The sequence below is a fragment of the Ceratotherium simum genome, chromosome 26 (assembly GCF_057802395.1).
Source record: "Ceratotherium simum simum isolate JZ-2026a chromosome 26, ASM5780239v1, whole genome shotgun sequence".
Lineage (NCBI taxonomy): Eukaryota > Metazoa > Chordata > Mammalia > Perissodactyla > Rhinocerotidae > Ceratotherium > Ceratotherium simum.
In genome coordinates, this window is record NC_141925.1 from 27,939,130 (window position 1) to 27,962,468 (window position 23,339).

General features: G+C 43.2%; 1 protein-coding gene across 1 annotated transcript in view; it reads right to left on the reverse strand.

Annotated features, from left to right (window-relative positions):
• Positions 1–23,339, reverse strand: part of GALNT17 (polypeptide N-acetylgalactosaminyltransferase 17) — a 442,868-nt gene that overhangs the window by 97,940 nt on the left and 321,589 nt on the right. Inside the window, exon 6 of the mRNA XM_004439509.3 lies at positions 13,552–13,669. Within this exon, the coding sequence (XP_004439566.1) occupies positions 13,552–13,669 (118 nt within the window). The remainder of the gene's footprint in view (positions 1–13,551; positions 13,670–23,339) is intronic.

A 23,339-nucleotide genomic window follows, 5' to 3' on the forward strand; every position in this document is an offset into this window, starting at 1 on the left:
TGATGAGCTGAAATTTTAAATTTTAAGTCCAATTTATTGCTTTTTAAAAAATGGTTAGTGTTTTTCTATATCCAGTCCAAAAAAGTATTTCCTACCTTAAGATATTTTCTTACGTTTTCTTCAGGGCCTTTATGGATCATAGACCTAAATGTAAGAGCTAGAACCATAAAACTTCTAGAAGAAAATAGAGGAAAATGAACAGACAAGTCACAGATTGGAGAAAAATATTCACAGTATGCACAGCTGAAAAAGAAATCATATCCAGAACACATATCCCTATAATCCCTATAAGTGAACAATAAAATAAACAACACTATGTTTAAAAATTGGCAGAAGAAGATGTACAAATTATCCATAAGCACAAGAAAAGGTGCTCAATATCATCAGCTATCAAGGAAATGTAAATTAAAACCACACCGAGGTACCACTTAAAACCTACTAGATTCATTGAAATAAATACTGACAATACCAAATACTGGCAAAGATGTGGAACATTTCATAAAGCGCTGGTGGGAGTGGAGTTTAACTTTAGACATCTGTTTCTTAAAAAGTTAAACATACATCTTCCCTATATCCTAGCTATTCAATTCTTATGTATTTACCCAAGAGAAATCAAAGAATATGTCCAAAAAAGACTTTAAATGAATGTTCATAACAGTCCTGCTAACCGTCCTTCATCAGGAAAACGAATAAACAAATTATCGTTTATTCACACAATGAAGTACTTCACAGCAGTGAAAAAGAGTGAGTCGCTGATACATATGATGACATGGAGGAATCTCAAAAACATTAATTTAGTTGAAAGAATATAGTATATAAGATATGATTCCACTTGTGTGAAGTTCTAGAACAGACACAACTAATCTATGGTGACAAAATCAGAAGACGGTTGCCTGGAGGGGCAAGAGGAGAGAACAGATAGGAAGGGACAAAGGGGGAACTTCCAGGCAATGGAATGTTCAATACCATGTTCTGGGAGGTGATTATAAGGGTGTATAAAACTGTGAAACTCATGAGACTGAAGACTGGAAATCCGTGCATTTCATTGTGTTAAATAAGATCTCAATAAAACCACATATAGAATGGGCAAAAAATGAATAATGACTGTAATGAATTTAGACACAAAAAATATATTAAAAAAAAAAACCTTTGAGTCCTTAATATTACTGGTAAAAACCCTCATTGGTCACCTTTGGAGGTTGCTATAGCACCAACTCATTATTCTAAAATGTTTAAATAAAAGGAAAGAACCAAGCATTTATCCTGCCTTTTCTGTTTGAACTGTATATCAGAGATCCAAATAGCTGATGAGGGAAAGTCTTTTTTAATAGAAGAATTACAGCTTATAAATGCAGAATGAATGCAGAATTTTAAAATCACCATTTCGTAGGCCCTAATGAAATAACGGATCTAGGCAAAGATCACTAGTGGCTGCTAAAACTGTTTGGTAAAAGGTTGACGGAGAATTTTATAATGGATGAATCAGGCTGACAACATGTGAACCCACCACTGAATCTCAGCATCACTAAAAGTGAGACAACCAGATGTTATGTATCTCCTGAGGTGATGGGATAAGGAGTTTACAGGATCACCTAAACTGTTCTTGCCAGAAAAGAAAGAAGGAGGAAAGAAACTGAGTCTAATCAACCTTCTACATCAAAATACATCTTAGAGAAAACAGAGATTAGAGGACCAGGTTAAAAAGGAATCGATCTGCCAAATCCAGATTGTGCAAAATTTTACAGGACAAATGACTTGGTGTCTTCAACAAATGAACAACATGAGAATAATAAAGGTGAGGGGAAATGTTGTAGATTAGAAGATACTTAAGAGATATATCAAGCAAATATAGTGTGTGGACCTTGTTTGGAACCTTATTTGAACAAATCAATTGTAAAATATATATATATTTATTATTATATATATATATATTTGTTGTTGTTGTTGAGAAAATCTCACAGAATTTTGAGAAATATTTTCAAGAAACATGGACTGGGTATCAGATTTTACCAACTGTAATTTTTATGTTGAGGTTATGTTTAAAAAAAGTCTTTATATGTTAGCCATGCACTCTAAAGTTTCTATAGGTGGAATGACATGATGTTTGGGGATTTGCTTTTAAAAAGTCAAAGGGCAGTACCTGATAAAAACACGGCAAAATGTTATAAAAGAAATTAACATAAAATGTAATGACTGAATTCTTCATTCTCAATTTGTTTTCAGGGGGAAAAAATAGCAAGAGACAAAATAATCTAAACCCCTCATCCACTTTGGGTGTAATTCCCAGCTTGTATAAAATCAGCATTAAAGAATTTCAGAAACTCTATGGAAGTCATTTTATTCTACAACTGACATCACATTGCTGGCTGTCCTCTGGAAGGTCTCTTGAGGAAGATTTGTTTGGGGGTGGTGTGTGTGTGTGTGTGTACCTGCATGTCTGTGATTTTTCACCTTTCTACACACGAGTCTACTTTTCTTGTTTAGGAGGATGGTAGGTTCAATAAAGAGAGCAAAATGGCCCTGCTATCTAATGCCAGAAACACTGTTTAAATTACCTTTTTCCTGCTCTTTCCACAGCCTTTAAAGCACTGTTCTGCACCGTGGTATGTCATGTGGCAGTGAAAGCCAAAAGAGAAAGATGCCACTGCAAGCAGGTGGCTCATCAGCTCTAGTGGGGGCCCCACCATCTCTTTTAGGAGATGTCATAGAAGCAAACACAGGCAAATACAGTGGGACTGGATGAACAGCTAGGAGACTCACATACTTGCATGAAACTAGAGGGTGGAGCAAAGACGTGAAAGTTTAAACATCTTAAGAAACCAAGATCTTTTCCCAAAAATATTTCAGAAAAAAAAGACGAAGAGTCCTCAATTAAACAAAACACTATTTTTCTAACTCTTCAATTCTTTAGGTGTAGCACTTATGGCAACTAACTGCTGTAAGCCACTGGCTTAAACCATAAAAGGAATCACCATGCCCTAGCTCCTTTACGTCAACCAGAACTCCAAGTACTGCAGTCCAGGAGGTTCCAGAGTGGAATGGTGAATACCCTCATTTGTCCTGGAACCCCTCTACCAACTCCTACTCTTGGTTGGGACCCTATCCCACTCCTACGTTCCCTTGACATTACACTTCCAGGTCACAGAGGACTGCTTCTTGAACCCACTGTTTCTAAAATGAAACTTCTTGAGTCCTCACCTACAGACCTCCTTCTCTGCCAGTGTTCTCTAAGTGAATTTACCCAGTTGCTCAAAAACCTGGGAGGTATCCTTCACATTGCCCTCTCATTCATTCCTCACGTTAATCACCCACCAGGTCCTATTAATTGTACCTCCTAAATGGTGCTCATATCCATCCCCTCATCTCCATGCCTACTGCCTCTAAGGCCAACTTTGGGTACTTATACCCACTCTTCTCTCAGCTGCCAGAAACTCATTCTCTCTTCATTTTTCTCCTGCTCCAGGTCACTTCTTCTCAATCTCCTTTCCAGCTGCTCCTTCCACGCCTTAAATGTTGCCTTTTTCTGGACTTCTGTCTTATCCTCTCCTCTCCTTTCTCTAGGCAACTTCTTCCCTCTAGCGACTTCAAATATGATCTATGTACCAAAGACGCCCAAGTCTATCTCAGGCCTAGTCCTCTCTCTTTAGCTTAATCTCCACACAACCAACTGCCTACTGGATGAACTGGAGTGTTTCAGAAACTTCAGACACACCATACCTAAAACAGACAGCATCATCTTTCTGCCTTCTCCCAAACCTCCTCCAATGGTGTTCCTTCTCTCAGAGAGGAGCATCAGCATCTCCCAGTTGCTCAATCTAGTAACTTGGGTGTCAGCTCGACCCCCATTTCCCTCTAACCCCTCCATACACTCAATCCTCAGGTCCTGTCTCTTCTACTTCCTGAATTTGTCCATTTCTCCCCAGTTGCCCCAACCATAGTCCAAACTCTCTCACTGCCCTTCTTCTGAGTCTGCTCAGCTTTATAATCCATTCTCCACATGGCAGGCATAGTGATCTTTTTATTCAAAAAAAGGAGTCTGATGACCTCACTCCCCTTAAATCCCTTCAAAGGAGCTGTCTTGACATGAGTACAGCCATGTTTGGCCGCTCCATTGACCTACAGCCACCAGCACACAAAGAAATACAAAGCTGCTTTCTGTGTGGTGGGAACTGGCCTTTTCCCGGGAACTGGCCTTTCTCCCACGGAGGGAGTTGCAAGTTGTAACAGTTCAAGGCTCTTGGAGCGTCGTAGCACGGGATGGACTGGCCATCTGTGCCGGGCTAAGACGATAACCAAAGAAAACAATGCACGTACACAACTACTGGGCTGGGACGTTAGCCAAGGGGCTCAGTGCACGTACGCCACTGATAACCATTTGTGCATGGGAACACCGGATGCTTGCTCTGTAAACTCTGTAACTGCTTATATAAACTGCTGGAAGCTGAGACCTGGTGAGAGTTCCACCTGTGGAAGGGACGCCTTGCCCAGGATGTGTGATCCTTGCCCAGCCGTGTCGATTGACAGGACTCTCCTGGCAGTGGGGTGTGGATGTTATGAGTAATTGATTTACTGTGAAGTAACTGATTTGATGTGTTCTCTTTTCGGTCAACCTGGTGTTTCTCTTTCCGGTTGATTTGTGTCATTTCCCTTCAGTCGATCTGGTGTTTCCCTTTCCGATTGATCTGATGTTTTCCCCTCTTATTATATGACCTATTCGGATCTGCTGCTATCTCAGCCGATGTGGATGTTTTCCCTTTCCAGTCGAGCTGGTGTTTTTTCCCTCTTATTATTTGACCTATTCGGCTCTGTTTGCGGACTATCGCCTTTACTATCCTCTATATAATAAAATATACCTTCAGTCCATTTGTTTGGAGTGGAAAGTGTCTTTTACATCTCCAATCGAATCCCCAAATCTCTCATAACAGGAGCTGGGTGATGGGTACATGGAACTACACACACACACACACACACACACACACACACACACACATGCATGTGTATCTTTTTCTTTAAAAATGTTCACAGTAGTCCTTAAGAAAAAGCCAAATTCTTATTTACAAGTCCTCCATAATCTAGGCCCCACCCAGATTACTGCCACTACATCTAGCACATTTTCCTCTTCCTTTCTCCGCTCCAGCCATCTGGAACCCCCGCAGTTCCCAGGACATATTTCCCTCTCAGAATTCCAAACCTTTGCACATGCTCTTCTTTCTGCCTGGAATATTCTTATTCTTTTAAAACCACTTTATTGAGGTATGATTGGCATACAAAAGCTATACATATTCAATGTATACAGCTTGATGTGTTTAGAGATAAGTATACACCTGTGAAACCATCACCACAATCTATGCTATAAACATATTCATCAAATCTAAAAGTTTCCTCCTGTACTTTTTATTAATTATTATTATTACTATTATTGCCATTATTATTATTTTGTGATACGAACATTTAAATCATATGATCATCTCAATAGATGCAGAAAAAGCGTTTGACAAAAATCAACATCCATTCACGATAAAAACTCTTAACAAATTAGGTACAGAATGAGCATACCTCAACATAACAAAGCCCATATATGATAGGCCCTCAGCTAATATCATACTTGATAGTGAAAGTCTGAAAGTTTTTCCTCTAAAATCAGGAACAGGACAAGGATGCCCACTCTCACCACTCCTATTCAACCTAATACTGGAAGTCCTAGCCAGAGCAATCAGGCAAGAAAAAGAATAAAAGGCATCAGAATTAGAAAGGAAAAAGTAAAATTGTCTCTATTCACAGATGACATGATTTTATATACAGAAAATTCTAAAGACCTCACCAAAAAACTATTAGATCTAATCAATGAATTCAGTTAAGTTGCAGGATACAAAATACGATACAATACAAACATACAAAAATCAGTAGCATTTCTATACACTAACAACAAATTATTTGAAAAAGAAATAAAGAAAATGATCGCACTTACAGTAACATCAAAAATAATAAAATATTTAGTAATAAACTTAACCAAAGAGGTAAAAGATCTCTACTCTGAAAGCTACAAGACATTGATGAAAGAAATCAAAGAAGACACAAACAAATGGAAAGGTATCCTGCATTTGCAGATTGGAAGAATTATTATTGTTAAAACGTCCATACCACCAAAAGCCATCTATAGATTCGGTGCAATCCCTATCAAGATTTCAATGGCATATTTTCAGAAGTAGAAAAAACACTCCTAAAATTTATATGAAACCACAAAAGACCCTGAATAGCCAAAGCAATCCTGAGAAAGTAGAACAAAGCAGGAGGTATCATACTTCCTGATTTCAAGCTATACTATAAAGCTATAGTAATCAAAATAGTATGGTGCTGGCATGAAAACAAACAAATAGATCAGTGAAACAAAATTGAGAGCCCAGAAATAAATCCAAGCATATACAGTTAACTAATATTTGACAAAGGAGCCAAGAATACTCAATGGAGTCTCTTCAATAAATGGCTCTGGGAAAATTGGATATTCACATATAAAAGAATGAAACTAAACCGCTATCTTACACTATTCACAAAAATTAACTGAAAATGGATTAAAGACTTAAATGTAAGACCCAAAACATAAAACTCCTAGAAGAAAACATAGGAAAAAAGCTCTTTGACATCAGACTTGGCAATGATTTTTCAGATATGACACCCAAAGCACAAAAAACAAAACCAAAAATAACAAGAGGGACTATATCAAACTAAAAAGCTTCTGCACAGCAAAGGAAACAATCAACAAAGTGAAAAAACCTATGGAATGGGAAAAATATTTGCAAACCGTATGTCTGATAAGGGGTTCATATCTAAAACATATAAACAACTCATACAACTCAATAGCAAAAAAACAAATAATCCAATTTAAAAATGGGCAAAAGACCCGAATAGATATTTTTCCAAAGAAGATATACAAAAGCCCAATGGAGACATGAAAAGATGCTCAACATTACTAGTCATCAGGGAAATGCAAATCAAAACCACACAGAGATATCACTTCACGCCTGTTGGAATTGCCATCATCAAAAAGACAAGACATAACAAATGCTGGAAAAATTGTGAAGAAAAGGGAACCCTCGTGAACTGTTGGTAGGATTGTAACCTGGTACGGCCACTGTGGAAAACAGTATGGAGGATCCTCAAAAAATTAAAAATAGAACTACCATATGATCCAGCAATTCCACTTCTGGGAATATATCCAAAGGAAACGAAAACACTAACTCAAGAAGATATCTGCACGCCCATGTTCATATCAACATTATTTACAATAGCCAAGACATGGAAACAACCTAAGTGTGCATCAATGGATGAATGGATAAAGAAGTTGTGGTACATATATACAATGGAATATTATTCAGCCATAAGAAATGAGGAAATTCTGCTATTTGTGACAACATGGATGGAACTTGAGGACATTATGCTAAGTGAAATAAGTCAGACAGAGAAAGACAAATACTGTATGATCTCACTTACATGCGGAATCTAAAGAAGAAAATCAAACTCATAGAAAAAGAGATCAGATTTGTGGTTACCAGAGGTGGGGCGGGGGGGTGGGGTGGGGGAGAGGGAACTGGAAGGTGGTCAAAAGGTACAAACTTCCAATTATAAGATAAATATGTACTAGGGATGCAATGTACAGCATGATGACTATAGTTAACACGGCTTATGATATATATGAGAGTTGTTAAGAAAGTAAATTCTAAGAGTTCTCACCACAAGAAAATTTTTTTCTTTTTTTGCTTTCTCTTTTTATTCTATCTATATGAGATGATGGATGCTAACTAAACTTACTGCAGTAATCATTTCACAATATATGCAAGTCGAACCACTATGCTGTACACCTTAAACATACAGTGATGTATGTCAATTGGACCTCAATAAAATAAATAAATAAAAAGATTTTTTAAAAAAAGAACACAATGTAAGATCTTCCTCTTAGCAAGTTTTTAAGTATACATACAGTACTAACTATAGGCACTATGCTGTGCAGTAGATCTCAAGGACTTATTCATCTCACATAACTGCCTGGAATAGTCTTACTCCCACACTCCACTCCCACATCTTCGCTTATCTAAATTTAACTTGTTTTTGAAGTTTTAAACATCACTTCCTTAGGGAGGCCCTTCCCAACTCCCTAGACTAGGTTATATTCCCTTGCTATATTCTCCCATAGCATCCCTTCATTCTATCTTTGTATACTCATCATAACAGTAATTATCTGTTAAATGTTTTCTGCCTAACAGTAAATTTCACGGAGATAGAGACCACGTCTGTCTACTGTGTATCCCCAGTGAGAGTGCCTGCTACAGAAGAGAAGGCATTCAACACATCGCCATTATATTCAAAAGCATTCAGTTGAACTGTTGGTCACCTATACTATGTGCATCTAGATTAAAGACCAGTCTGTGACACCCTAAGGCCTACTGTATCCACAGACAAGATCAGGGACTTTGCTCTGAATTTTATCACAGATATACTCTAACCCACAGCTATGAAGACATTCCCATAGCCAGAGATGACCAATGCCAGCAGGGAAGGGAGACCCAAAGACTTGTGTAACCTAAGGATTAGGAAAACTAAACAGAACTGAAGGTCTGGTCCCCTCCAGGAGTGACCATTAACCAAATCACAATGCAGCAGACTTGAGCCCAAGAGTTCCAAATGGAAGACAAAGGTCACAAGAGGCTTCTGGACCTCGGGCATCTTGACGTCAGGGGTCTCAGAGAGGGGAGGGGGATCTATCCTGGTTAAAATGCATGCTGGATGATGACTCCCAAACCCAGGAATGGAGGGGTGGCTGGAGTGGGGGTCAGAGCAGCAGTCAACAGCACTTGTCAGAGCTGTCTCATGTTTCTGCTCGAGCTAAGACATCCATTTTCTCCTGCTCTCAGACATCAGCACTCCTGATTCTTGAACTTTCAGACTCAGACAGGGACTGTATATACCATCAGCCGCCCAATTCTCAGTCCTTCAGACTCGGACTGAATTATACCATCGTCTTGTCAGAGATAAGAGACAAGGTAGGGAGCAGAGAGATCAGTGTGAGTGAGAGATTCCATGTTCATTTGGGGGCCTGGGGCTTTGGCCACCCCAGACAGCCCATAATTTCTAAATGATCCTTCTAAAGGAGGCAATCCTTCAAATCTACTGCTGAAGTTATCCTAATTGGCTCAGGCTCTTTGAGGCCTGAGCCTGTGGGTGACGCTGCAGGTCCTCAGTGCCTTGAGCCCAAGTGGACTAGGCTGGGCAAGATGGCAGGGCCGCCAACCTTGGGCCCATGGGGTCATGAGAATGGCACCCCAACTCCTCAGGAAAATGGTGCGCCCAGGAGCATCATGAAAAAATGCAACGAGCAATTGTGGCACCCAGGTCAAACTCTGCTTTTTAAGAACATGATTGTTACCCTGTGCAAATTAATATACACACACCCTTTGCCCATCATTCACCATGACATGAGTCTGAATCCTTTACCTGCAACTATTTTGGAACCTTCTGGAAAAGCTGCACTAGGAGGAAGGCGCTGGGCTGGGCTGGGCCAGGTAAGGATATCACATCTGCGCCTCCCCACATCCTCTCGTTTACTTGCCTCCATCACAGGTCATTGGTCTGACAAATATTTTTGACAACAATGGACACACACAGCAATTCTGCCTTTTATTCAGTCCTTGATTGAGCTAAGACATTTTCTGATTGTTTGAGGATTAGACAGTGTCTCTCTATTGTCTTCCTTTAGGAATGGCTCCTGACAGGTTCAGGAGTCTTGTGTATCACTCCTTTACATGAGGGTTCAGAATAAGATAGTTCCCTTTCTTCCCAAAGAAGACTGATCTATTGGAGAAATCCGAAGCCATCTGATTTTACACCACTTAAAAGTAATCTATCTGGTCTTCTCTCCTTGGAGAACTTTTTTTTCTCTTACCATTTAGACATGTTCCTCTAATATGCCTCATTAATAGTTTCTGATTAATGTTACTCAGATCAAGATGAAATCTTTCAATTTCTAATCTCATTTATTTTCTCAGTGCTGGAAAGCCTTTTTTTTTTTTTTTTCCCTTCACTGTATCGATTGTTTTGGTCACAGGCAAGCTGCCTTTCATCCAAGCAACAGGCCTAGAGTCAACCCTGCTAGTTTTTTCTCTGAATCATGGTAAAATTTTCTATTCTTCTTACTCTTAGACATATCTTTACTTACTGAGGATGGAATTCAAAAGTAATGAAAAATTTCAGAGAATAGTTAGAAAGATCACAGATGGACCTACTTCTTGGTGAAAAAAAATCACAAAGAAAGTGCTGTCATATGAAAATTTTCTCAATTTAAAATCATAGGATTTTGTGTCATCCCTTATATGTAAATTTGTATAAATGTCTGTCTGTGCACTGTATGAAAATTATACGTATGTCTATATGTGCATATATATTACACAAAGCTCTGATTTTTTTCAAGCAGTTCGGATGGCTTTCTTAACAATGTATTTATTTTTCATCTTATTTGTGCTCTGAGCAGTATAAAATAGCACAAAATGAAAGGAGAAGGAATATAGGTTGTAAAACAGAGCACCTGACATTGATTACTTCATGGAAAAGGCAGCCCAGTCATTGGGAACCTTGCAGTCACCTGGTCCAGACACCTGCACAGGAAGTTAGCAAGGAAGTAGGTGCTGGTGCCTGTGGGAGCCCAGGTTGTGTGGGCTGGGAGTGAGGAGAAAGCACTCACTGTGGCCCCGCAGTGGCCATGAGAGGCACCCAGAGGAGGGCCTTAAAAGATGTGGACTTGCACCTAGGCTCCTTTCTGAGAGAAGCTATGTATTTGCCAGGAAGCTGGCTAAGGTCAGGGTGTAGACCAGTGGCTCTCAAACTTGGGTATGTAACAGAATCACCTGGAAGTCTTGTTAAAACAGCAGGTGCTGGACGGCCCCCCACCCCCCAGCCCTCCGCCCCGCCGCCAGAGTGTCTGATTCAGCAGGTGTGGGGTGGGGTCTGAGAATCTGCATTTGTAACAAGTTCCCAGATGAGGCCAGTGCTGCTGGTCAGGGGGCCACACCGTCAGAACCACAGAACACTGTGCAGATCGTGGCTATGTGGACACTAAACACAGGCCTTGGTCTTCATGGCACCATTATGTTTAACTTCTGCTCTAAGAATCGGCAGAAAACCAAGGCTTACGTGTAGAGTCAGCTCGCAGCTCACAGGACAACACGGTCTACAGGAAGGAAGAGGAAAAAACATTCCCAAATCTCCAGTGGGGATGCTGGATATGCCTGGGCATACAAAAAGAGGCGGGTAATGGCACATGAGGGTGGTATCCATGCCTCGATCCATCTGATGCTCTTATAAAGACGTGCAGAGAGCAGCTGGGTGCTGAATCGCCACAAAGAAGACAAGCGAGGGAGCCGGCTCTGCAGGCCCGTTCACTCCAGCCTGTTCACAAGGAGCGTGTGGAGTGGAACTCACTGGCCCGTCAGCTGGTGGTACAGGGGCTTTCGTGTACTGGGCTGTGCTTTGGGTGGAAACTGATACACCCCTCCCCTCCTTCAGGGATGAGGGCAGCCACGCAGGACCATCACCACCGAGCCTGGCAGAGCCTTGCACACAGACCTTTGCCAGATCCCGATTACTGCAAAGCAAATGCCTTCACGAGTGTGGGAAGACCAACATCTTAGCAAGCCTCAGCACTGAGCTCCGCTGTCACAGCCTCTGTTCTCCCCACAACACAGCCTGCAGTAGCAATCAAATCTGGGGGTCCCTCCTGTCCCCTTAACCCCTCCAACTGTGCCCCTGCCTCCATAGGGACAGTGCCCACCCATCATCCTGTTCTCCTGACTGTGGGTAATATTTTAGCCTTCACTGGCTTCCTTCTCGCAGCATAGAGAAACAGTCAAATCTCTTTTATCTTAAAAATAAAATTAAAAAAAAAAGCTCAACTTTCTCTATGCAGAAATTCCTTGAGTTCCTTCCTTTCACAGAAGTTATCACCTCCCATCTATCCAAGAACGCATTTCAATTAGGCTTGCCCCCACCATTCCACGGCTTCTACTCATGTTTGGTTCCCAACAGGCATTCATTTGGTCATTAATCTAACAGATACCTTATCTAACATTAATCTAACAGACACCATGTGCCAAGCATGGTTCTACGTGCTTGGGATGCAAAGGTGGGCACAACAAAGATCTGTGCCCCGTATCGCTTGTCGCAATTTAGTGAGGGGAAGGTAGAGAAAAACAATACATGTAATAAATAAGTAAATTCCAGGGCATGCTAGAAGTTGATGAGAGCTAAGGAAAAACGCAGCAGAGCAGCACAAGGAGGGATGAGAAGACGGGAGCAGGGTGGAAATTTAAGTTACAGGCCAAGTTCAACATGCTGGGTCCAGATCTTTTCCTTCAATTAAATTCTGAATGTATGAATGACAAGTATATTAGCTATGATAACATATTCATGGGCTTTTTAATTGCTGAGCTTTACAAAGAAATCCTATGCAAATTCCACGGAGGAAAGACCCAGCCTAGAATTGAAAGCACAGGAAGAGTCCGAAGTCTCCAAAAGAGAGTGATTTTAGGATCCAGGGAGGGTCCCCACCAGCCCCTTCATTCCTATAGCCCGGACATTCATTACATCTTGAAGGCACAAAGGCTTCCATTCTACAAAGGGGATTCAGGTGTAGATGAGGGGCTGATGGGGTGTCTTAAAGGCCTTGAGCAGTTAGGAATAAATGAGCGAAATCAGACAGGGAGCAGGCTTTGATTGGGGGTAGGGGTTCTGCACTGGGTACTTGCCTGGTAGAATAGAAACAAGGATGCAACAGAGGAAGGCAGAAGAAATTCAGTAAAATTTAAACCTTACAATTGTGTCCTGAGTCGTTTCTAACAAGCCTACTCCCCAGGGGCTCAGGTATGCAAAGGTTCAGGACAGTGGATCTAGGACACAGAAATGCATCAATGTGTCCAATGTTTATTTTTTTTCCAGTGGAATTCATTTTTCAAACAAAATCTTAAGCAAAACCCAGTACATAAAATATCTAACAGTGGAGCTGATGTGGACTGGGGGCCCAGCAAGAGGCCCATTCTGCATCTTCCTCATTCCCCTCTCCCATCATCCTCCTTGGAAGCATTTCTGAGAAAAGGGAGGGTGCCACGAACATAGTCTTTCTCTCCTCTGGCATCTTATGATTCTATGATGGACATGATCCATCAAAATACATAGGATGGAAATACTAATTTAAGGGGATAATTTAATTTTAAGAAAAATTTAAGGAGAGGATGAAACTGGACGGGAGTGGGAACCAAATTCTCCAGCTAATGTCCACTGGGTCACCGAGGCATGGAACACATTGTTCTACCTTTAGAGAGGGGAAAGCCCAGGTTTCCCCCTGTCTGAGGAGGGGTGACAACCCTGCTGGGACATGCTCAGGAACAAGAATGGGGTGAATGATTCCATTATTTACCTGCTAACGAAGCGTTAAATATACATTAAGGACAACCAGTCAGCTCTGCTCACAAACATGAATAAAGCAAGAGGAAAGGAGGTCATGTCACAAACCTTGATTCCAAGTTCGATATTTTCTCCTCCATACACATCCATACCAGGGTCAAGAAGACCAATTTCACCAAAGAACTTCCTGTTGACCACAAACGAGCAGCCAATCATGGCTGGTGTCCTGCAGGAGAGAGAAAGAAGCTCAAGTCATGTGGTATATATATATATAATAGAATATTATTCAGCCATGAGAAAAAAGGAAATCCTGCCATTTGCAACAACATGGATGGACCTTGAAGGCATTAGGCCAAGTGAGATAAATTAGACAGAAAAAGACAAATACTGTATGTTCTCACTTATATGTGAAATTAAAAAAGCTGAACTCATAGAAACAGAGAGTAGAATGATGGTTTCCAGGGCATGGAGGAATTGGGGAGATATGAGTCAAGGGGTCTAAACTTGCATTTAGAAGATGAATAAGTTCTGGAGACCTAATGCACAGCATTGTGATTATAGTCAAGAATACCATATTATACACTTCAAAGTTGCTAAGAGACTAGATCTTAAACATTTCACCACGAAATGGAATGGTAATTATGTGACATTATGGAGGTGTTAGCTAATGCTATGGTGGTAATCATATTGCAATATGTAAATACTATCAAATCAACATGTTGTACACCTTGAACATACACGATGTTGTATGTCAATTATATCTCAATTAAACAACACCAAAAAGAAGCTAAAGTCATTAAGGGGTCAGTACCAGAAGCCCTTCTGCCGGCACTGTCATAACAGGGGCTGGGCTCTACTCTGGCAAATCAAGTAACTTCCCTGAAATCCTTAATTCCCACACCCTCTGTCTCCACAAAGCTATGTTTTAGCTTCAGACAAACTAGGGGCCTGAAGCATCCAGGGATAACCTGGCTCCTTGGTAGCTTGTACAAGGATGGGTCTCACACATCACACGGTCTCTGCAAACATGGAACTGGTCCTCACTGCACTTCTGGTGTCAGCTGTGTGACAGGCCGAGCATCCATGGACAGTCTCAAAGAAGCTCAGAGGGGAGGAACAAGATGAGTCCACTCCCTGCCCCAGGAAGAAGAGCTTAACAAGCCTGGGGTGTGATGGGAAACTGGAGAGGAGAAGGTCTACAGGAAAGGGTCCAATCTCCATGATCTAGTGGGAGAAAGTGGATCAGCGTGCTGGTTCTTATGGAAGGGAGAAGATTCATACACGAGAGCACTGGTGCCCAAAGGGGTCAACGATAAACTGCAGAGAGACCACCTCAGCCCACAGAGAAGGGGTGCTGAGCGGGAGAGATGAAAAGCATCTATGGAGTGACTGGTGGCCATCACGTCTCAAACAAAGATTAGTACTTTATTTTTGTATACACTAACCCCTTGATTATTTCTTCTAGGGTAAGCCAAAGGCACAAGTTGACTTAATGAAAACCAGACATAAAAACCATCTGAAGCAACACAGCATGGATGCATGTGCAGGAATTGATGGAAATGCAGCATTAATCTACCGTGTTCATTGCAGTCTTGCATGAAGCACAGAACCATGCATTGCTGATGAGAGACAACACACTGATATATACATATTATCTTGTATTATATTGTATTACATTGTGTATTTTAGTGTAATATCAACAAATCATTTACTATGTCTTTTCACGTCTGTTTCCAGACTTTATAGTTACCCTTGTATAATAAATTCAGTCAGCAAATATTTTCTCAACACCTACCATGTCTGAGGCCTTTTACTGGTGCTGTAGGGGGTAGAGAAAGACACGACATATGTCCTGTGTTCAAGCAACTAAGGGTCTAACAATAATAATAATTATAATAATATTAATAACTATTATTATTATTATTACAGCCATTTAATGAGCAATCACTACATATCAAGCACAAGTGCAAAGCACTTTTCACGCACTATCTCATTTAAAAACCTCCACAGCCTTGTGAAGGAGGTAGGACCATCTCCATTTAAGAGCTGAGGCCCATGGAGATTTGGTGACCTGCCCCGAGCCATAGAGTAGAGCTCAGGACCCACCAACTTCAAAGTCCTTGACTTTAGCCCTTCTTCACTGCATGCTCCAGAAAAGGCTTCATGGAGGAGCTGGCAAACGCCCACACTGCCGAAGGCCAGCAATGTCATTAAGATCCCTTCCTGGGCAAAAGAGACATCTCGTACAGGAGGCCCAATGAAACTCCACTGGGGCCGCCTGGAAGCTATTAGGTGGAATTCTCTTGAGCTGAACTATAAACCTCAATGTTAGAGCCTCATCTGCTCCTTCTGATTTTGAGCTTGACTTTGACCTTAATGTCCCGATTTTGGACTCCATGGAATACCTACTGGCACCCATGTGGTGGGGCAGCAGTAGGGCACACTGGAAAAATCAGTGTTTGGAGTTGAGGGGACCTAGTTTGAATGCTGGCGCTTTCACCAAAAACTGTACTTGTGTGACATTCACGGAGCGCTCTGGATCCCAGGTAAACCTTTACAGAGTGCTGCTGTGAAAATATATGCAATGTGCCCAGTGCATAGAGCAGGGACTCAATAAATAACGTTCCTTTGTCCTTCTACTCTGAGCAACATCCATACGTTTGTCCAGAAATCTCACACCAATCACACCTATGTACACAGGACGCTGCCCCCTACTGGTGCCACCCTGGCTATGCCAGAGACTCCAACCACTTCACCGTCAATCATTTCCTCCCAGCCCTTGGCCCCTCGGAGAGAAGCAGCTGATCCCTAGTGTGGGAAAGCACTATGTTAGCCCATCCCCCGGCCTCAGTTAACTGAACCCGGAATGAGCACTGATCCCAAAATGGATCAATCAAATTATGTTTTTCCTGAAACTTGGAATCAAGACAGTGCTGGGAGCCAGACCTAGATGGTCTCCCCATCTGTAGGGCTCAGGCTGCCATTTTGGGACAGCTCCAGTGGCCCCTGTCATACGGATAACAGAGCAGAGGAAGGAGGCAGGTGCACAGTGGCGGTGTGAGGCCTTGCAGGGAGGGGGCTGCCTGGTGACTTCTGCTTCCCATCATCAGCTGATGGGCCTGGCTCTGCTCTCTGCCCCTGGGTCATGTGAGGGCTCCCTGAGTCTTTGTGGTCTGTCCTCTTTGACTTAAACCGAGTTAGCTAGATTTCTGTTCTTTGCAACCAAATGGTAATGATGACACATGCTGCTCCCTCCTACGTATGAGCTGGGGGAGGGAGGATGTTTTATCACACAGCCAGAAGAGGCCAACTGCAGGGAAGATTCATTCTGGGAAAGCTAAAAGCCAGGGTCCAGCTGAGTGATGGAGAAATGCCAGCGACACGAATGCTTGGAGACAGGAGGTGCAGCACTGGGAGCGCAGGAGTCTGCAGAGGAGGGGGAACGGGAGGCAGCGCCGGTGTCACCTCAGTTTTCTAGAGAGCAATTGCTGAGCACATCAAGACATTCTAAGAAATTAGAACAATCTCCCCCAAAGCCTATGCTTAGTGTCTGAAGAGTCCCAACATTAACACGCATGCATAATTTAGATCCTGCTCCAAGATGCTATGCTTTCTAACCCCAGGGCAAACAGGGCAGTTAAAATCACAGGGCATAGTCAATCAACAAACACTCTAGAAGGGGTGGCTTTGGTACGGCTTCATAGGTGAAAAGAATGTTTCTCCGAGATTGGCTCAGGGCCCATCTGCATCAGCATCACACAATGGCTCCTTAGAAAACGCAGATGAGCATGGCCCAGAACCACAGAACCAGATTTACCGAGACTGGACTCAGGAATTTGTGTTTGTACCAGCAGAACCATCCTGTGGAGCCATCTCCCCCTTGAACTGTCAGGACCCTGAGGGTAGAGAAGTTATCCCTCTACTTTCTTATTGTATTCCCAGGAGCCAGTGCCCTGCTGACACAGAGCAGGCACCCGCTACCTACTGTTGAACAAAATGAAAGAATGTAACAGATCTGGGTATCTGCCCCTGGTGGGCAAGGGCTCCATGATGCCTCAGGGACGAATTGGCTGAACTGAGCCAGAATCCAAGGCCAACAGGGGCATGTGCTGTAAGGAGGGCTAGAAGGGAAGGAAGGGAGGAGGGGGAGGGAGGGGCAGCAAGGAAGAGGGAGGAGGGAGATAGAGGAGGGAGGGGAGGAAGAGGAAGTGTTGGAGGGAGGAAGAGGAGGAGAGGAGGGAGGGAAGGATCCAACTCACACAACTTCTGCTGTCAAGGAGAGTAGACAGGCTGCTTCTTCCTTCCAGATCCCTCTCAGATCACCCTTTGGGAAACATCTTTCCTTGTCAAGCAGCCTGATATTTTAATATAACTGTCATTATCTGGATGATGTTTTTCAGGTGTGGTGGTGAGGAGAGACGAATTCACAGTATGAGTTGCCCCGGGTCCCCTAGCTGCTGGGCATGGCTCAATTCAGCATACTCAGCCAGGTTCTCTACCAGAAGTCCTGGTTGTCTCCAAGTCTTGACTGTTGTGACTAATGCTGCGATGAACACGGGGTGCACATATCTTTTTGAATTAGTGTTTTTTGTGTTCCTTGGATAAATACCCATCAACAGATGAATGGATAAAGAAGACGTGATATATATATAATGGAACACTACTCAGCCATAAAAAAGACGAAATCTTGCCATTTGCAACAACAGGGATGGACCTTGAGGGCATTATGCTAAGTGAAATAAGTCAGATGGAAAAAGACAAATACCATATGATCTCACTCACACATGGAAGATAAAAAAACGACAACAACAACAACAAGAAAAAAACACATACATACAGAGACCAGATTGCTGGTTACCAGAGGGGAAGGGGGAAGGGAGAAAGGGGTAACAGGGGACATTTATACAGTGATGGATAGAAACTAGACTTTCGGTGGTGAGCACGATGTAGTGTATACAGAAGTCAAAATAAAATGATGTACACCTGAAATTTACATAATGTTATAAACCAATGTGCCCCCAACAGCAATAAAAAGCAGCATCCCTGGGATTCTTCAAGACAAAACTGAGAGATCCCCTAGTGCCTCCTCATTAGAACTAGGCCGCAGCAGCTGCCCAGGCTGGCACGAGGGCCCACAGGAGGCCAGGGCAAAGTAGGCCTCTGTCTATATCCCAGGCAGGTGGTCAGAACCCGAAGACAAAGGGAAGGAGGCTGGTCCTAACGCAAGGGAGACATGGAATGAGCACGTGACCATTATTACTGTTGGTGGCATGTGAAAAGGTCCCCTAAAGGCCACGCTCAAAAACCTGCCACAGTGTCAAGAAGAGTTCCATGTCTTGGCGCTCTTGTGAGGCAGCACCTGACAGGGACTGTGGAAAAAAGAGGCTGGAAACGGCCTGGAGACTAGCTCCCGGGAGGCGGCCTCCCTGCTAAGCAAAGGCCCCAGTCCCTCAAACAGCAGGGCTCCGAGGCCTGCCCGACAGTGCTGGGTGCAGTGCAAGGCTCCTGGCAGGCGGCTAACGTATAACTGGTCAATGTGGAGCTAAATAATTAAGAGACATAGCCTCACCCACGGCTAGGCCAGCCAGCATCACTGGTGACTTCAGTGGGATGACTGCTTTGAATTCTGGAACCCCCTGACTGGACTGACAATGAGCAGCTGTCCTCTCTGCACGGGGAGAAGCAGGTCTCCAACAGAAAGCCAGACCCAGCCCTTCCCGGGACCCCCCACACTGGAGGCAGGGACAGCCAGGCTCCTCCTTATAGTGAGCCAAGAGCCAACCATGGCCTCACTTCCCCTCTGAGGCCTCCTCGTCACCTGCCCAATTGTATGAGCCGCAGTTGATGGTACTTCCCGACTGATGAGATCCTGGAACGTGAGCCTACAGCCTCATTCCTCGAACTTAACTGCGATTACTACCATTAGTGCAAACATTTCAATTCAAAATCATTCAAAAACGATAATCAATTAAGGGATCTGCCAAAGTCTAATAGCTCCATTACAGAGGAGAAGAACAGAAATTAAAAATAATCATTTTTATTCTTGCTGTTACGCAGAATATATGCAACACACACAACAGTTCCAGCTGAGAGAGAGATGAGACAGGGAGAGAGAGAAGTGAGGAGAGGGTGGCAGTCCCAGGAGCTTCCACCAAGATATACAAAGCTCTCTCGAAGTCAATGCTTCCTCTTCTCGTAGGTGACAAAGGGCCCATCTGTGTTCTAGATATTTCCCTGCTCAAAACCCTTCACTGGCTTCCTATTCTCTCCTGAATTAAGTACAGGTTCTTCCTTAGCATCTCTGCCCTCCTCAGTACCCTTCCAGACTGATGCCCCATAGATTCCGTGCCTGGCTACACTGGGCTAGTCATTGCTCAAGGACTGTGCCCCAATTTATGCCTCTATTTCCTTCTCCAGAAATGTCCTCCACGAGACCACCTCCATCTATCCAATTCCTACTCACCCTTCAAAACACATTGCTTTCTTTTTGAAAAAAAAAAATTAATTACTTTGTTACAAAAAACAAATACATATCTCTTACAGAAAATATATCTCAACAAAAATGAGGACAAAAAAATCATCTGGACTCTCTGCCATAAGCACTCATCTCTCTGATTACCATCCCCTATATTTCCACCTCATCTCCTCAAGTACTCCTGATCCACCCATCTTTCTATCCCACTGGGACTTCCAATCCATTGACCTTCAGTGGACCCCCTTCCTACTCAGCCTGAAGCCATGGCTGGTTGTTGTACTGGTGCCCTGGCATTCCTCCCTCACTTGGTTGTTCTCCATTGGCAAAACTCTAATGCTTATAAATGCAATGCTCCACCTACTCCACACCTGTATCACACACTCAGACATAGTTAGAGAAACAAATGGGCTGATTTTGCTTTAAATTCATTGTGTCCTCAGTGTCACCCTGCAATCCTGCTGCAGGCCCTGAGTTCCTCCTCTCTCACTCTCCTAGAAGACTCTGCCACACCTTCTCCCTCTTCCTCTAATCTCGAACACCTCTTCCTTCCTCACTCTCAACTGATGACCCTGCTTCCTGCTTCCCTAAGAAAGCAGAAAACAAAACAGAATGTCCCCACCTCCCACATCTACCCACTTAGCGATATCTGTCAGCTGCCTTCCTTCCTTTTGCTATAATTGAACAGTCCATGCTCTTAGCTGAGGCCAGTCCCTCCACTCATCCTCTCCTGCTACTCAACGACTTCACTCCAGCAATCTCCCTCCCCTAAATAATGTCTTTTCTTATTTTCTGTATTCTTGAGGCTTTGTCATCTGGGGCCTTGCTGATTAGGGAAAGAGTGACCCTCCCAGGGCTGGCCAATCCTTAGAAATAGCAAAAGACCCACTGGGGAGCATGCCTTTCCTACGCAAACTATCCAACCCACAGCCCACGCTCCCAGCCACCTTGTCTATCTGGCTCTTATACTCCAGAAAGCAATATCCCTCTGCCCTGACCATCCCAGGGCCAGGAACCAGACAACTGGAGACAGCCCCTATACCCCAGAGCCCACCAAGATTATTCCAGCTAATCAATCCTAAGCCTGATCAGCAGCTTACCCTGCCTTTGCCCATTCCTTCTCGCGAAAACCACAATAAAGACTCCTGCCCATGGTTTCCCCTAACTCCTTCTTCCTCCTGACCGACTCAGGTGCTTCCCCATGTGGCCCTGCGTGGCATGGCAGGCCTCCTTCTCTGTGAACTGTAACAAACTACCTTTTCAATGGCAATCATCTCCTGACCTTTGGTCTCCACCATGCCTGAAAAAAAAATCCCAGGTACATTTTACAACAACACTGTATATTATCAGCTTCCCTCCTGGGCTGGATCATTCCTAGCAGCTTGCACAGCCTACACATCCCACTCTCGACCCACTTCCCTTACAGTTGCCCTCTCCTCATTTTTTTGTTCCCTCTTAAAGCAAAAGCCCTTTAAAGAGCTGTCTGTGCCTGGTGCCTCCGAGTCCTCTCTCCAGTTCTCTTCTAAACCCACTCAACCAGGCTTTCACTCTCACTGCTCCACTGTAAGTGCAATTGTCAAGGTCAGAGATGACTCGGCCTAAATCCAATGGTCACTTCTCCGTCCTCATCATGTGTGCCCTCCCAGCTGCATTTGACACAAAGGATCATTCCCTTTTCTTGGAAGCAGGATCTTCACTGGCCTTCCAAGGCACCACACATGCCTGGCTGTCTTCCTGGACGCTCCTTTCCATCTTCCCTGTTGACTCTTCCTGTTCTCTCTGATGTTCAAGGTCGGAGGACTCCAGGGAAGAGCCCTGGGATCTCTTCTCCTCTCCATCTACATTCACTCCTTGGTGATCTTGTTTGCTCTCATGGCTTTCAACAACATTTATATTCCAACAGCTTCTAAATTTACACTCCAGTCTGAATCCTTCCCCTGAAATCCAGACTGGTGTATCCAATCGCCTATTCAGCATCTCCATCATGTCTAAGAGATCCCTCAAACACGGCTGAAATAAATTTTTAACTTTCCTCCCACTCAAACCTGCCCCACTGACAGTCTTTCCTATGGTAAGTAATGTCAACTCCATTCTTCTAAATGCTGAGGTAAAAATCTTTTTGTCGGCCTTGGTGCTAATCAGTCAGAAAATCCTTATGGCTCTACCTTCAAAATACATCTGGGATCTGACGACCTCTCATGACCTTCACTGCCACCATCTAGTGCGAGTCATCATTATCATAGTGCCTGGATTGCCACAATGGCCTCCTAACTGGCTTCTGTTTCCACCCTTGCTCTCCTTTGGTCAACTCTCAACACAGCATCCAGAATGATCTATGAAACATAAACCAGGCCAGGCTATGCTTCTGCTGGAAACTCTCCAGTGGTTCCCCATTTCCTTCAGAGTAAAAGCCAGGGTCTCACAATGGCCTACAAGTCTCCATCTAGACAGTCTGCATCCCTGGAGTTTCCCTGACCTCCTCTCTTTGCCCTCTCTGCTACAGCCACATTCATAGGTATACACTCAAAATAACTGAAAACAGGTGTTCCAACACTAACTTGTACATGCATGTTCATAGCAGCATTATTCATAGTAGCCAAAGGCTGAAACAACCCCAACGTTCATCAATGGATGAATAGATAAACAAAATGTGGTATATCCATACAATGGAATATTATTCAGCCATAAAAAGGAACAAAGTACTGATAAACAATACAACATGAATGAACCTTAAAAACATTATGCTTAAGTAATAGAAGCCAGACACAAAGGGTCAACATTATATTATTCCATTTATATGAAATGTCCAGAATAGGCAAATCCATAAGGATAGAAAGGAGATTGATGGTTGCCAGGGGCAGGGGGGAGGGGGTAGTAGGGAGTGACTACTTAATGGGTATGGGGTTTCCATTTGGGGTGATAAAAAAGTTTTGGAGGTAAATAGTAGTGATGGTTGCACAACTTTGTGAATGTACTTAATGCCACTGAGTTGTACACTTAAAATGGTTAAAATGGTAAATTTTATATGTATTTTTCCACGAAAAAAAATATGGAGCTGGTGATAACAATCCTTAAGCTTGCTTTATGTCATATTACATGATAAATGTGAACCCCAAATTTCCAATTGCCTTAGAACAGAGGGCAGGAGACTGGAGTAAAATTCTATCTACATTCTAACCTTCTAGTCACAGACACAGATTTTTCTAGCACTCTGGAGATAAGGTCCCAAAATATTTCAAGTTTTAGCCCAAACACCATATTTTCCACCTGGGGTAAATGGTTGTGCCACAGTGAGCATCACGGTCCTCACTTTAGGATGGGTGGGGACACATGGCACCAGGACTCAGGGAAAGCACACTAATCTTCATGTCTAGCAGGATGAGTCATCCAGATGGTTGGGCAGTCATCCAACCATCTGTGACTC